The sequence below is a fragment of the Podarcis tiliguerta genome, assembly GCF_965153285.1.
Source record: "Podarcis tiliguerta genome assembly, chromosome: 5".
Taxonomy (NCBI): Eukaryota; Metazoa; Chordata; class Lepidosauria; order Squamata; family Lacertidae; genus Podarcis; species Podarcis tiliguerta.
Window position 1 is genome coordinate 8,621,280 of NC_139538.1, and position 15,551 is coordinate 8,636,830.

General features: G+C 45.4%; 1 protein-coding gene across 3 annotated transcripts in view; it reads right to left on the reverse strand.

Annotated features, from left to right (window-relative positions):
* Positions 1 to 807: 807 nt before the first annotated feature.
* Positions 808 to 15,551, reverse strand: part of SENP5 (SUMO specific peptidase 5) — a 32,561-nt gene continuing 17,817 nt past the window's right edge. For 2 of the 3 annotated variants that reach the window (XM_083442102.1, XM_083442103.1), the window contains exons 5-10: positions 15,350 to 15,397; positions 14,646 to 14,723; positions 7,368 to 7,505; positions 6,510 to 6,593; positions 1,824 to 1,874; positions 808 to 1,692 (exon numbers count right to left, since the gene is read on the reverse strand). In XM_083442102.1, coding sequence (XP_083298228.1) covers positions 1,582 to 1,692; positions 1,824 to 1,874; positions 6,510 to 6,593; positions 7,368 to 7,505; positions 14,646 to 14,723; positions 15,350 to 15,397 — 510 coding nt within the window. In that variant the 3' untranslated portion in view covers positions 808 to 1,581. Of the gene's footprint in view, positions 1,693 to 1,823; positions 1,875 to 3,301; positions 5,637 to 5,781; positions 6,594 to 7,367; positions 7,506 to 14,645; positions 14,724 to 15,349; positions 15,398 to 15,551 lie in introns of those variants that run through there. The other variant, XR_014511729.1, reaches the window with a different exon arrangement.

Sequence of the window (15,551 nt, forward strand, 5' to 3'; positions counted from 1 at the left end):
TGAACTGCTAACAGTACCCATCTTCAAATCAGCAATTTGCCAGGAAAGTTCACACCAGGGTTCTCAGAATCAGGACGTCTCCAGCTGCACCAGGAAAATGTGAAATTGCGGGATTCTGTGGCTGGTGGAAGGGTCCCCAGATTCAGCTTTCATTCAAGCACAAAATAAAATATAGAAGCCAAGTTACTTGACCTCAGGATACACATACAGACTTTGCCCAAGAGGATGGTGGGAATTTCACGCAGTGTAGGTACTCTAGCATATTGCTGCCCAGCCCCCACTCCCATCCAAAACTCTCGGCCTTTCTTTCTCAGAAAGCTTGAACAGAAGATCACACATTCTTCAAGTACGCAAAGTAACTTTATCCACATTTAAAAGTTTTATTCCTGGCACGCACACACACGCACACACGAGAGAGAGAGAGAATTCAGCCTGGGGGGAAGTGATCACACTGGTCCAAAGCCAGGGGACAAGCAGATCACGCTGAAAGGAGGGGAAGGACTACACTGATGCACACGGGGTGAATCTTAAGACTCCCTGCAGGACAAGCCCCAAGAAGCAAGAAAACTTACAGATAGATAAAAGAGCTGTTGTCCTCTTGACCCTGTCACCGACACCACAACACACACAAGGAACAAGAAAAGGGAGTTTGGGGGCAGGGAGAGAGAGAGAGAAGTAAAGGAAGGCAGAGAGGCTCAGAGGGCTCAGATGTGGCCTACAAATCACCCTGAGAATGGGACCATATTAAAAAAAAGAAGACGTTTCCAGAGCAAGCGTAGGAGCAACACCACCAAATCCGAACCGAACTAGCATCTCCATCTTTTATTAGTACTAAAGAGTCTCGTGTACAAGGGATTGCTTTTGAACTGTAGGGTGATCTAGTAGCCACCTAGTAGATTTTCTCCCCCCAAGTTGCAATGATTTAAAACTTTACTGGACTTCCACAAATCAAATATATAGGCCAGTTTCCAACACACCCCTCTTCTTCCCAATATAATGGGGATTTAGAGCTTTTTAAAAAAAAAGGCTGAAGGAGGAATAGTCTCAGGTTGTCGTTTTTTTAGAAGAAATGTTGTAACTGCTCTCGTTATGGCATTGGGTTTCTTTGTACATTCAAAGCATTATTGCATCAGAGAGGGGGGGGGAATGGAACATGCATTTTTTATGTTTTCAGACAAAAAAGTTTAACCTGTATTATTCTCTTCTGTTTCTAGCTACATTTCAAAAGGTGCACCAATTCTACAGTTTTATACTTCTCGTTTAGTCGCATGCTTTGCCTATGCGCATGCGTTTTAAGATAATAAATATTAAATACAGGAAAGAACATTAGAAAACGAAAAAGAAAAGGGGGAAGGGGGGAACCAACAACTGACATCGGGAATATTTTGTGGCAGGTCCGCCGGTTAAGGAGCATGTCAGAAAAAAATGTTTGAGGTAATTGTGTTGGCCACACTGCTCCGCCAAGACTCGTTTTGAAATCCATGGAAGTTTCTCAGAAAATTCAAGTACACGAAATACCAGCCAGGGCTCTTCAAAAATGCCGACAGGAGTAGCTTCTCTCTTTCCTTCTCTTCCTTATTATTAGTCTATTAGCCGGCATTCGCAGAGCTCCTTGTAAATCCTTTTTCGCACCCGAGGCATGTCTTCCTGGGAGAACTGAAAAGGCTGGTCTAAGGCGAGGCACTTGCAGTACTGCGGGAGGGGAGAGAAATGAGAGAGAGGCTTAGGAACCAGAACCGAAAATTATTACAAGGAAGATTCTAAAGAGGGAGGAAGCCCACACAAAAATAATAAAATATATAAAAAAAAGATTGCATCCTTACCTGGAGCACAAAAACTCCACAGTCACTGTCGTTTTTCTGTTGTGGAATGCACTAGAAGGGGAAGAGGGGTGGGGTGGGGAAACGCAAAGAAATTTCAAACATCCATAGAATGATTCCCCATTCAAGACTCTCCTCCAAACGAAAGCTGGGGGAGCAGCCTCCCCATTTCCTAGCCACACCTGTCGAAAGGGTGATATAAGAGAAAGAACCATGGGTGCACAGGTGGGAAGAGAGCTGTCCTGCAGGTATCCAATTGGCCACTGAGAGAACAGAGCGCTGGACCTGATGCTGGGATAGCTCAGTTGGTAAAGCATGAGACTCCTAATCTCAGGTTCAAGCCCCACACTGAACGAAAGATTCCTGCATTGCAGGAATAAATGACCCTCGTGGTCCCTTCCTGCTCTACAAGTCTATGACTAGATGGGCCTTGGGCTGATCCAGAAGCCACTTTTCTTCCTGGCACAAGTCCTTTGCCAATCGGGCTTGTGGGACACCTGTTCCAGGACAGGCAGATAACCACTTGGGTTCTTTGACTGCTTGCAGGACAATCCAGTAGCAGTGAGCAAGGGGTACCCGGTGGTGGCTGATCAACCACTCTCACACTTTTCTGCACTGTCTCACATCTCGACTCTCCCTACTTCCCTCTTGTCTGGAGCCAGCAAAGAGGAGTGACTGCTAGCAGCAATGTGGAGAGGGGGAGAGAGATAAACCAATGCCTCATCACTTCTACACTGTGCCAGGGAAGGAATGTTTTTGCAGGAGCAACAGCATTTGCAGACTCAGAAGGTGGAACCCAACACAGCTCTAACTCCCTTGTCCTGTCAGCACAAAGAACTCTTCTGCTCTTGCTCCCTAAATCTGTCCTGGAAGTTCCCCCAAACTTCTGGAACAGATAGGAAGGCACTGGACATAGTAAAAGATCCATCGCATCCTGGTCACTGTCTCTTCGAGCTCTTGCCGTCGGGACGGAGATACAGGACGATGAAGACAAGAACGAGCCGTCTTAAGAACAGCTTCTTCTCCAGAGCGATCTCGGCCCTGAATGGGAAGCCCGGACTTTGAAAGTCATCTAATCTCCCTTGCTGTATTATACTGTATTGTTTAATTAGTGTTTTTATGGAGCAGTCAAGTAATTTCGTTGTCCCCAAAGGGGGCAATGACAATAAAGATATTATTATTATTATTATTATTATTATTATTATTATTATTATTAGATGGAGGGGGCGTGGGACACATACAAGTAGATTGGAAATCCCTGGGATCCCAGAGCAAGGGTGGATTCGTCCCAGGACCTTTTGGGATGAAGTCTATATCCACATCAACCAGAAATTCAGCCATAATTCAACAGCAAAACATTTCTTTCTTCCATTTTGAAGAGAAGGATACAGTTCTAACAGTTCAGGGATGGGGAACCTTCAACCATCTCTGACCACTGGCCATTCTGGCAGGGTCTAAGGGCCTCAGGTTCCCCATCCTTGTTTCTTTTTTTTAAAAAAAGGGGGTGTAGCTTATTTTAGGGGATGGTCCTCTGAAGTAAACCAAAGCCAAGAGGTCAGGACAGACCGGGCTGTGTCACACAGCCCATGTATTCTATACTCAAGGAGACGCTCAGATCCTTGCATGGATCGGGCCAAGTAATTTAACGCAAATACGCATTTCATAATAGAAAACAAATTACATCTCCCAGCCCAGCACCGAATTTTTAATGACCTCAGCAGGATAGTTTCTCCTCAATTATTTTGAGTAAATATTTGAACATTGCTATCTGCTTTACACAGGAAGAATTTGTTTCGTGCTTGCACACTGGTGCCCGCAGAAGCCCAAATGTGCCGGATCAGAGAAGCATTTGTCTCTAGGCTTCATGGGGGGGGGGTGAGGGAGGGAGAGATTTCTGCATCCCACCTCCTGAACAGCTTTAGAAAGCTACAAAGGCATAAAGGTATGGCAAATGGGAGTATTTTAGAGTGATTAGCCTGCATATCAATGCCAGTAATTTGAAGGCTTGGTACGGGACACACTTTTACTCATCGGTTCTGTGGGCACCAAGTCAGTGTGTTTCAGGGTAATCTGTAGCAGGTGCTCAAAGAGGCACAGAAAGCAGCTGAACACCACAGGCCTAATCCTCAGCAACATGGCCACAAGCACTGTCTAGTGTTGGAAAGAAGAAAAGTAAGTTCTGGCTGGGTCTTAGTGGGGCTACTCAACGGCTGCTTCATGCATTATGCCAGTGTTTCTCAAAGATGGGTCCTCAGCCATTGGTGGACTACAGCTCCCATCATCTCTGACCACTGGTCCTCCTGGCTAGGGATGATGGGAGTTGTAGTCCCCACAACAGCTGGGGAGTCAAGTTTGATAAACAGTGGCATAATGCATGAAGTGACAAGTCTGTGTTTGCAACCAAATGACATTCTACAGCTCCCAGTTTTTACTATGCTTTGGCACCCCCCACCCCCGGCCAGCGCCTGTTGGCCCCAGGAACTAGTCCACCTGCCTGCATCCAAGGTCCCCTCCGCAGGTCTGGCTGGTGTGTGCCATTATCCCATCCACCCCTTCCCAAAATTGCTACGTCCACGCAAGCTTCCCCCAGTGAATCCTGGAGACCTGTTTTATAAGTATACAAGGAAGGAGAGAACTGGGTTTCTTAAGGAGGACTTCGGCAATATGCCCGCTGGGCCAAGTAGGACAGCGATCCACCACCTTGAGTCACCCCCTGCAAACGTACTACAATTATTTATATCCCATCTTTCAGGATATGAGTCCTACCAAAGTGGCTTACAAGTAATATGAAATTAAATATGTTCTCCTTTTACTTCCTCCATGGTGCAAATAGTCTGTAGATTGTAAGCACAGGGCCTGTCAAATCTATATTTTTGAACAGTGCAGTTTTAGGTACAATAATATTCAAAATGTATATTTAAAAAGGCAGGTGCCACAGTTGCACCTCTGTTACTTTTAGGTGTGCACTTGAAAAACACAAAGCGAGGATAGGTCCTGAATCTCTTGCTCCCTGCAGCGATTACAACAAAGCCAAGCTGGCTTGGAAACACTCCAGTTTTACCAGCACATCTTCCAGATTCTCCAGACATAAAAATCACCAGACACTCCAGAGGTTAGGTTATGTCCTAGACCTCAAACTACCTCCCCGCCCCCAGGGCTGCAGAGAGTCACTTTTTTTGGGGGGGGGGGTGGAGGAGAAGTGAGAGAACTTTCTCATGCAGTAATAAAGCCTCAAGATGCCTCATTGTACCAGGAAGCCGTTGGGAGACAGCTTAATGTTCAATGACCCATTTTATCTCTTCAGAACTATTACAGGATATGGTTATGCAAGTCACAAATTCCCTCGTTTGCACTTCACACAAGTTGTTCCCTTTTATCACTGCCAGACTACATCTGGTTGCAAGCGGCTGTCGTATTGGAGTAACGTTGATGTCTTGGTAGATCGGGGGGGGGTCACTTCCACCACTTTTAAATCCCCCTGCCGTTCACTGCAGCAGCCCCCCAGGCACCTCAGATAAGATGTGCTTCTTTTGGTCATGCAACACGCCGTTGCCTACAATCTGCTAACTCCATCCTAGCAAAGCCATGAACCCACAGTGGTTTTGAACGTAAAATACTGCTCAACTCTAATTTCCCCATTCCACCTCCACCATTTTTTTCCTTCCATTTCACGATTTATTTCATCAGAATTACTGTATTTTTCACTCTATAAGACGCACCAGACCATAAGATGCACCTAGCTTTTGGAAGAAGGAAACAAGAAAAAAATATTCTGAATCCCAGAAGCCAGGACAGCAAGCGATAGCCGCGCACAGCCTCTCCCGGGCAGCGGGAGCCTTCATCCCCCCTGCCAGGAGAGGCTGTGCGTGGCTAAGACTCCCCCAAGAGCCGCGCTCCCTTTAAAGAGCGTACGGAGTGTGTGTGCGGCTCTTTAAAGGGAGCACTGAGCAGAGCCTCCCGCCTGCATTCACTCCATAAGACACACACACATTTCCCCTTACCTTTTAGGAGGGGGAAAGTGTGTATTATAGAGCGAAAAATATGGTATATACCACCTGGTTGCAAATGGAGGCAACTAGTTTGGCTGCGGCTGAATCCCTGGGAATCCCTGCCCATTCTCATGCAGAAGCAAGAGGCATCATTGCAGCGCAGGTAGAGCTTGTGGCAAGCCAACCGCCCCCCCCCCAAGTGCTTCTCACTGGCTGCCAGCCCTGATGGTTATGTTCTGCCTCCCCTGTCAAGAGGCAGCAATGCTTCTGAATAGCAGTTGCTGGAAAATGCAGGAGGGAGAATGTTTTGTGCTCAGGTACTGCTCAGGAACCCTAAAGGCATCTGGTTGGCCACCATGAGACCAGGATGCTGGACCAGACAGGTCACTGGCTGATCTAGAAGGCTCTTCTTATGCTCACTGTGCCTTCCAGATGTCCCTGGACTCCATTTCCCATAATTCCTGAGCATCAGCCACACCAGGTGGAGCTGATGAGAGTTGTAGTCCCCAAGAACCTGGAGGGCTACAGGCTCTCCATCCCTGCATTTTGGTGGTAACATGTCACATGTTGAGGGTTTTCATAGCAAACGCTCTCTGGGCTTCCTGGGGAAAGGTGGAGATTTCTGACTTCCAGTGGACATTGCGTGTTTCATCTTACTCAACAAAGCCTTCTTTCTAAAAACCACACAGGTGGTCCTTACCTTTGTAACAGCAGTCTGCCAATCCTGAAGGAAATCGGGGTGGTTCTTTTCTCTAGCTTCTGTCAGCAAGTATTTGCGTATGTTCTTTAAAGAAGAGGGGGTGGGGGACATGAATAAGGGCCATTTGAATACTGCTATGAAAACATCTTAACTGAGTGCTTCCCTGCAGAGGATACCTGTGGGTATAGTGAAGAGAGTTTTCTGCTTGGACTGGAGGAGACGGGGATTAATTCTGCAATTGCCCATCGTGTGAAGCTGGGAGACCCCAAGCTCACAAGAACACCAAGCAGGCCCAACGCAAAAGGTAAAAATGAAATAAACATCATACACAGGGCCTTGAGATCTTTACAGAAGGCAGCGGGGTAGAAGTGGGATTGATAAAGGGCATAAACTATTTGGAAGCTATTTAGGATTAATTCAGATACACTGGATAGGAACTGTCGCTTTCGCAAATGTGGGGTATGCATGAAATGTACTGCTGGAGAAGCAAGTCTTGAAATTATATAAACTCCTAGGGTCTGTGGCTGCAGCAGAGTTGCAAGACAAGCTTCAAGACAAGGAAACGCTACCAAACAATATAGCACCTGGCCTGGGATCCATGAGACTGGTATGTCACTTGCCTGAAGATTAGAGTCTAATTCGCATAACAACTTCTGAACTACATCTGGGCCAGTTTCCACACTGACAGTGCTCTCTGTTTTGGGCCAAAGAGTCCTGAAATGTGTAGATTAGAAGCTACAAAAGGATTACCGAAAAAATCAGAGCCCTGTGAAAGGATTGGGGGGGGGGGGGAGCTAAGTGCTTTTTCTAAGGCCGACGCCGTTTAGTAGAACAGCTGTAACAACAAGTTGCTCTTACCTCGACACAGAACTTAAAGTGAATGCCTTGAGAGTCGTAAAACGAAATAATTCGGTTAGGGAGATTCACAGTAATTAGGGACCAGTGGACTTCCAGATGAATAGGAATTAACAAGAGCGTCTTTTTGAAGAGGTCCACCTAGTGAAGGGGAAGAGAGCGCCCATCACCACAAAATACAAAGTCACGTGCAATTCAGACAGAATGATCCCAAACCACCGTAGGAAGAGAACAGCCTGGAAACGTTTCACCCTGTGTGTATTTAAGTCACCGAAAAGCAAGTGGGTGGAGCAGCCTATTTCTCATAAAACACATTCTTCCTTCCCCTCTACTATGAAATCAAAAAACAGGGAGCCAGTGAAGCAGCAACAACTACAACGATTTTTCTTGAATATGACATGCCAAATTAAAACGTTCTGTTGTCAGGTGTAAAAGCATGTAAGCTGTGTTACTCTTGAGTTACTCTACTCATTGTAGGCTTGGAAGGCCACTGTCTTGTCAGACTTGGAGCAGGGAGACCCAGGTTCAAACGGCCACTCACTGTGCAGTCTTCAGTCAGTCACCATATCTAACTTTAACTGCGACAAAACAACCATCCCTTAGCTCCTTAGAAGAAAGAGAGCGTACAAAAATGTGATAAAAATCAGGTAGCGGTGGCACATTCTGGTTTCTGACAAAGCCAAATTAAACAAAGCAAAACCCACTAGCTTTGGAGGCAGCAATGGTTACCAGGCAAGTACTACACAGACATTGAACTAGGCAAGACTTCCCAAGTGGAAGCAAGCCCTCTTGCCCCAGCCACACCCACCCAGTACATTTCCAAGCACAATTCAAAGTTGGTGCTGACCTTGAAAGCCCTAAACAGGCTTGGTCCTGTATACCTGAAAGAGTGTCTCCACCCCCATTGTCCAGCCCGGACACTGAGGTCCAGCACCGAGGGCTTTCTGGTGGTTCCCTCGCTGCGAGAAGTGAGGTTACAGGGAACCAGGCAGAGGGCCTTCTCTGTAGTGGCGCCTGCCCTGTAAAACGCCCTCCCCGCAGATGTCAAGGCAATAAACAATTATCTTATCTTTAAAAGACATCTGAAGGCAGCCCTGTTTAGGGAAATTTTTAATATTTAATGCTGTATTGTTTTTAACACTCGATTGGGTGGCTGGGGAAACTCAGCCAGATGGGCGGGGTATAAATAAATAATTCTTGTTGTTGTTGTCATTGTTATACAGGTAAGAGCATACATGCATGAGAACACACCCAATTATTTCTTTGCAATCCAGTGTTCTAAGTTTGGCAGCGAATGGAAGCCCCACCGCTTTCAGCAGGAGTCTGACCCGCTCAGCATAAAGGCTGATCCATGGGCTAAGGCCTTTCTGGTGATACCATAACTGCACAGAGCAGTACCAACAGGAAAGATCTTGTTTCCAAGTCTGCTCCAAGTATTTGTGGGAAAAGCAGAGGTGAAATGTTCTTCCTCCAATCCCTCGCAAGCCAGCTCCATTCCTACCACTAGTTGAGTCCTGATCCACGCCCTATAAAGGCTACAGGTTGAAGAAAGTGGCATTTTCAATGCTCCCCACATAAAACACTCCCAACACAGTAAAATAAAGTAAGAAAAGCAGCATGTCAGCGAGAAAGGTTCTCACTCAGCCCACTTTCTGCTCTGTTGGTTTTCTTCTTGCAAGGGGTATTGGAAAAATATGACTCTCACCCCCCCAAAACCTGCGATATAAAGTCCATTCTACTGCTTCGAATTTGCTCCTTTATGTAGATTAAGCCTTAGAGCTTATAGACATTCACTTTGGGTTCCGTTTTCCTCCCCAGATGCAATTTATTTGATGCCATTTGCTTATTTAAACAGATGCTTCAATTTATTTATTTTTAAGCAGCGCGGCCGTTACTGCTTTACATCTCTTCATGCTGAATTATTCAAAATCAATATTTTTTTGACAAGTGTGCTATGAGATGGCATTGGGTTTTAAGCATGAAATTAGCATTCCTAAGAGACAGCCTTCCGCACGTGAACACACGCAGCATCAGCAGCACAACGCAGCCAAAAGACAACGAAGGAGCTCTGCATTCTGCATCTCGCCTACGAGTGAAGATGTCGAAGGCATATAGAGAGGTGGAAACAGCCTTGGGCAAGTGATGAGGATGGCAGCTTAATGGATAGGACAAACATTTCTGCAAGGCAGGCTGCATGCGTTTAATACTTGATGCTGCAAGCAAAACTGCTAACGAACATGAAGGGATGAATAGGACCTAACTGTCAAAGTTACGGTTTTATGCACACACAAAAAAGGAGCACACTTCTACGGAAAGGGATGCCCGTCCCATTGCACCTGGTGTGCACACACCGGCAAGAATGCCCAACTGCGAAAGGCAAAGAATTAGGTACACTCCTTGTGTTCTCAGCTATTGCAAGGAGGTTTCTAGCTCTCGTGCCTGCAGAGAAAAGCCTGAAGCAAGGAATTTCTCAAGGCAGGCACCCTTGTTCATGTGGTGGGAGCGGCAGAAAGGCCCCCACCAAGCACATAACATCCCATGAAGTAGTTGCCCAATACCCAAGATGCCAACTTGTGAATGGCCAGAGGCAAGTTGCCACGTTGCTGTTTTCACTTAAGAGAAACTGCTCCAGTTCAAAGCAATGGAGGTGCTTTCCCCCACAACCAATTAAGACACCCGTTCCAACAAAAAAGTGTGGGAAGGAGAAAAACCAGGTACAAACTAAGGTTTCACGACTTGGATGTAGGAAGTCTCAGTTCTAAACCTGGGTGAACCATTACTCTCTTTGCTCGACCCACCTCAGAGGATTACGCTAAAATGTAAGGCAGGTGTACTACATTGCCATATCGCAGGTGGGGCACACAAGCTGAAAAGAAGAGGCTTGAGGTGAGATTTGAACGGGAGGCTTCCTGGTGCATAGTTTAACCTTAGCCATTCTTATATACAAGCTCCTTGAGGTCATGGTGAGAATTAGCATTTGCTTTGAGGAGGAAGTGAGAGCAATCTTATCACAAGCGTCAAAAATCAGATACTCTTATTTTGGGGCAAAAGATGGAAAGCGAATGCACCCCAAGTTTAATTAAAATTCAGTCAGGTGAAACAGATGTTTGCTGCAGACTTTGAAATGCTGCACAAGGCACGAACAAAACAAAAGCAAAGATCTAGTATGCAAGCTAAGTAACAAAATCCAATTTAGCTTCCCATTCCAAGAAGCAGAACAGCACATTTCAATTTATGAGGCCCCGTTTTAAATGAATCCTTACAAAAGAGGATTGACTTTCTATCTCAAAAAAGAAAGACAAGAAAGAAAGAAAAGGAGGAGGGATGGAAGAGATCACACTCAGTAGCTACTGAGGAGATCACATTTTTGCCAAAGCAGAACTACGACAGACAGCTGAAACTCAAAGAGAGCTTGGGAACAAAATTGTGACAGCATCAGAGGGTGCAAAGGTTTCAAAAACAAGACAATTTCAAGTCAACAAAAATAAAAATAAAGGCTGACTTACCGTATTTTTCACCCTATAGACGCACTTTTTCCCCTCCAAAAATGAAGGGGAAATGTGTGTGCGTCCTATGGGGCGAATGCAGGCTTCGCGCACCTCTCCGCAAGCAGCGGGGCCAGGACTGGGCTCCCACGGCTTGCAGAGAGCTGCCTGTTTGGGGGCTGGGGTCGGGGGAAGCTCGGGCTTCCCCCGCCCCGCGCCTGGGGGGGGGGATATTTTTTTCCCTTTATTTCCCCCCAAAAAAACTAGGTGCGCCTTATGGGACGGTGCGTCCTATAGGGCAAAAAATACGGTAAATAATTGATTTAATCAATATTCCCTCTGATAATTCATGTGCTTCCCACCAAGTGACCACTTGATCCATGTTATCAACTAAAAACAATTTCATTTATACCTGCTGCACTCTACATAGTTTTGAATACTTTCCATTTTTACCTACAGAGGGCATGCTTTTAAAATATCCCCATAGCATAGAGAGTCTTTCCTACCAGCAAGAAGCCATATCAGTTATGAGCTAAGGATAGGACTGTAGGAAGCTGCGCACTTATCTAAAACTTTGCCTACTGTTTCCAGCACTGCTTCTTTCTGCTTCACTCTGCCTTGGCCGACCCAGCCCTGCCTTCACAGGAATAAAGTGGCAAAACAAACAGGAAGTGCTCGTATAGCTCAGCTGGTAGAGCACGAGGCTCTTAATCTCAGGGCTGTGAGTTCGAGCCCCACACTGGGCAAAAGATTCCTGCATTGCAGGGGGTTGGACTGGATGACCCTCACTGTCCCTTCTGGCTCTAGAATTCTATGCACAGGCTGAAGAAAGGCCTGAGAGTCACTGGGCAGATTAGAGCAATCCTGTCTTCGCAGAGTCAATATACAGTGCCCATGGGCCGCATCTAATGTTCTCTGCCGACTAGCACAAAGGTGAGTTTTAATGTTGAGCAGAAGACGCCAATGCAACAACTGCAATAGCAGAAACTCAGATTGTGCAACTCGCTGCACAAGACTGTGCAACGAAATTGCCAGCAACCTGGTGCGTTCTTCTTGCACAACAACGTCCTACTGGAATAAAACATTTCGCGAGCGGAATAAGCTTCCGGTTTGCTTGCGAAGGGAAATGGCGGCGCAGTGCAAGTTGTCTGTTTAAAAGACGATCGCTACCGGCGGTTCTGAGCGGTGGGAGTGACAGGGTTAGACACCCCCCCCCAAAAAAAAAGCATCACGGGTAGTGGGGTGTTGAGGGGACCAGCTGGGCTTGAAGAGGCTCGCCACGATTGCCGGACCCACGGTGCTGGTATGACTTCAGAAGTGTGCATGCACACAAAAGCTCATACCAATAACAAACTTAGTTGGTCTCTAAGGTGCTACTGGAAGGAATTTTTTTATTTTGTTTCGACTACAGCAGACCAACACGGCTACCTACCTGCAAGCCTTAAGTTTCCCAAAGCCTGACAGTACTTCATTTTGCACATAGATGGTGCCATTTTGACTACATAAGGATAGCGAACTCCGTTCTCCAAGTGACCAAGTACGTAGGATATTTGGGAAATGATCAACATGCTTCTTCATATGCACAAAAAAGTCTCAACATATCTGGTAGGGGCATTGATTAGCTTTATAGTTTAACAGCAGGGCTAGCTTTGCTAATATTAATCTGAATGTAAGTTATCCCTTGAGAAACAAAAGTATTTTTACATAAATAAAATAAAAAGCTTATTGATCGATTGATTGATTGATCGATCGATAGAAGGAATCTGCTTTTATTCACTATGAAGTATTTCCAAGATTTAAGGATGTGCCTTAAATAAACATTTAATAAACATCTCAAGTCTACTTTAAGCCTCTCTGCAAACAAAGCCCATTTCAGTGCTCAGTTGTGATTTAAGCAAACACCTAGAATGCTCTGGAGCACTTCAGCCCAAACACTTTGCTACATGGCTCCATATATAATTCATAGTGCTGAGTTGCTGAGCTTCCTGTAGGTTGAGGAACAAAAGCCAAGGCTGTATACTCTAAGGAGGCCATCTTTTCCTATCCTGAAGCTTCCTAGACCCTTTCTTTCTTTCTTTCTTTCTTTCTTTCTTTCTTTCTTTCTTTCTTTCTTTCACACACACCTCTCTAAATATTTTAATCAGTCAACTAAGTTGGATATAGGAAGTCTTTCCTGTTACCCAGAGGTTTTTTCATCCCCCATATTAAAGAGGAACATTCTATCTGACTTGGGGCTTGGAAGGGTCCAGACTGGATTATTGTAACTCGCTCTACGTGGGGCTGCCCTTGAGACTGACCCAGAAACTCCAACGGGTGCAGAATGCCGCAGCGAGACTCCTTATGGGGTCGTCACTGCGAGATCACATTCATCCAGTACTATATCAGCTGCACTGGCTCCCGGTGGAGTACAGGATCAGGTTTAAGGTGCTGGTTTTAACGTTTAAAGCCCTATACGGCTTAGGACCCTCGTACCTGCGGGACCGCCTCTCCTGGTATGCCCCACAGAGAAACCTACGGTCTGCAAATAAAAACATCCTGAAGGTCCCAGGCCTCAGAGAGGTTAGGCTGGCCTCAACCAGAGCCAGAGCTTTCTCGGCTGTGGCACCAATCTGGTGGAACGCTCTGTCACAAGAGACTAGGGCCCTGCGGGACTTGACATCTTTCCGCAGGGCCTGTAAGACAGAGCTGTTCCACCAGGCCTTTGGTCAGGGCGCAGCCTGACCCCCTCCTCTGGCAATCTGCACAGGGTCCTGCTTGCTGGTTGCCATCAATTTGTTTCTGATTGATTTTATGGTGAAAAGTTTTTAGAATGTTGGATTGTTTTTATTGTTGTTAGCCGCCCTGAGCCCGGCTTTGGCTGGGGAGGGCGGGGTATAAATAAAATTTATTATTATTATTATTATTTCCACTAGGTCAGTGATGCCAGAAGGTAATTCCCCAGCTGCGTGTGATGCTTGCAACCAGCACTTCTAGCACCAAGATGCTTTCCTCGCTTCTGCTTTTGGTTCGTGGCTATGTGTATTTTGCAGTCGAGCCCAGGACCGTCTTTCATGCAAAACCTGTGTTTTATCAGGAAACTACGGCCTCTCAGATCTATCTTAAGCAGCCAAAGGCACTCACATACGTATTTAAGACATTTACATGCCATTTAATCCTAAACCCTTCTAAATTATGTACATAAAAAAACACAAAGTTGAATTTAAAAATAAAACAATAAAAACTCATAAAACCAAACGCTACTCTAAAATGCATGCTGGAACAAGGAAGTCTCCGTCATGTGCCTGAAGTTCTGCAAGGAGGGCACTTGTCTAATCTCAGCTGGGAAGGAGCTCCACAGGCTCACATCCACTACAATGAATGCAATGTGTCTAATAATTATGAGCCATGCATTTGAGTCATTGCAGAGTAGCTGACTGGGACGAAATATAAGGAATCAGGTGGTCCTTACGATATCCTGGACCCAAATTAAGGACTTGGAAATTAATACAAGAATCTTGGAACTCTGCCCAATAATTTAGCAATACAGTGGAACCTGAGGTTGCGAATGTGATCCGTGCAGGAGGCATGTTCGCAACTCATAGCGTCGCGTCTGCGCACGCATGGGTCGCGATTCGGTGCTTCTGCACATGCACAAAGCGCAATTTAGTGCTTCTGCGCATGCACAAGCGCCAAAACCCGGAAGTAACCCATTCCAGTACTTCCGGGTTCGGCGCGGTGCATTCATTTCAAATTCATTCTTCGAAATAGTTCAGTATTACTCAGCTGTTAAGGGCTTTCAGAGCACACAGAAGCCTACCTTTTTAGTCCATCGTTTTACTCCGTTATATCCTTTGGTTACCAGCTGTCTATGAAAAAAGCTGTTGAAGAAATGAACCTACAAAAGGCAGAAGAGGTCGGTGACTGATCACATTCAAAGCCTCCAGTTCTAGCACAATGAACTCCAGCTGAATGCAAACCAAGATTTGCTGCACCCCAACTAAGGAAGGTTTATTTTATTAAGGGCATTTTTATACCACAGTAAAAACCTCTTAACTAGTGAAGGAGGGGGGCTTCAGCTCATAAACCATGCTGTGTGATTCTGAAGGTCCAATTTTATTATTTTAACTGTTTTGATATGCTTGTTTTATTGCATATTTTAATTAAGGGTGTTTTAATACTCCAGTGGATTTGTTATTGTGTCTCTTGGTTATGTGTTGATTTACAGTTGTAAACTGCTTACATGAAATTTTGGTGTGTAAGCAATATATAAATTAAATAATAGTAGACGAATGTCCATACATAGCCAGTGTGTGCTGTAGAGTGGAATTCATATGTATGTAAATAAACAGCCAGCAGATTAAAGGATTGACTACTCCCTCCCCCTGCGCAAAGCTAGGAATAACTGCCCCCATAATTGCCCCTCTCCGTTTTCCCTTAGGACTAATACTTTTAAGCCACCTTTTCCCCCCTATCCAATTGATCTACTGTTGCATAATACAGAACCAAGTAAAAGAAGCTCACCTTGTCAGGGACTGCGTCCATTATTAGCTCGCCATACATGTTGATAATCTGAAAGAATTTAGAGAAGAAGAAAGTTGAAACTTTATTAGGGAGGAAAATCACATTATATTTGTGAATTGCTCCTCTGCAATGCTCAATGTATCTGGTCATTCTCTGAATGCATTGCTAGAAGCCAGGATACATATACTGCACATTTGAAAAT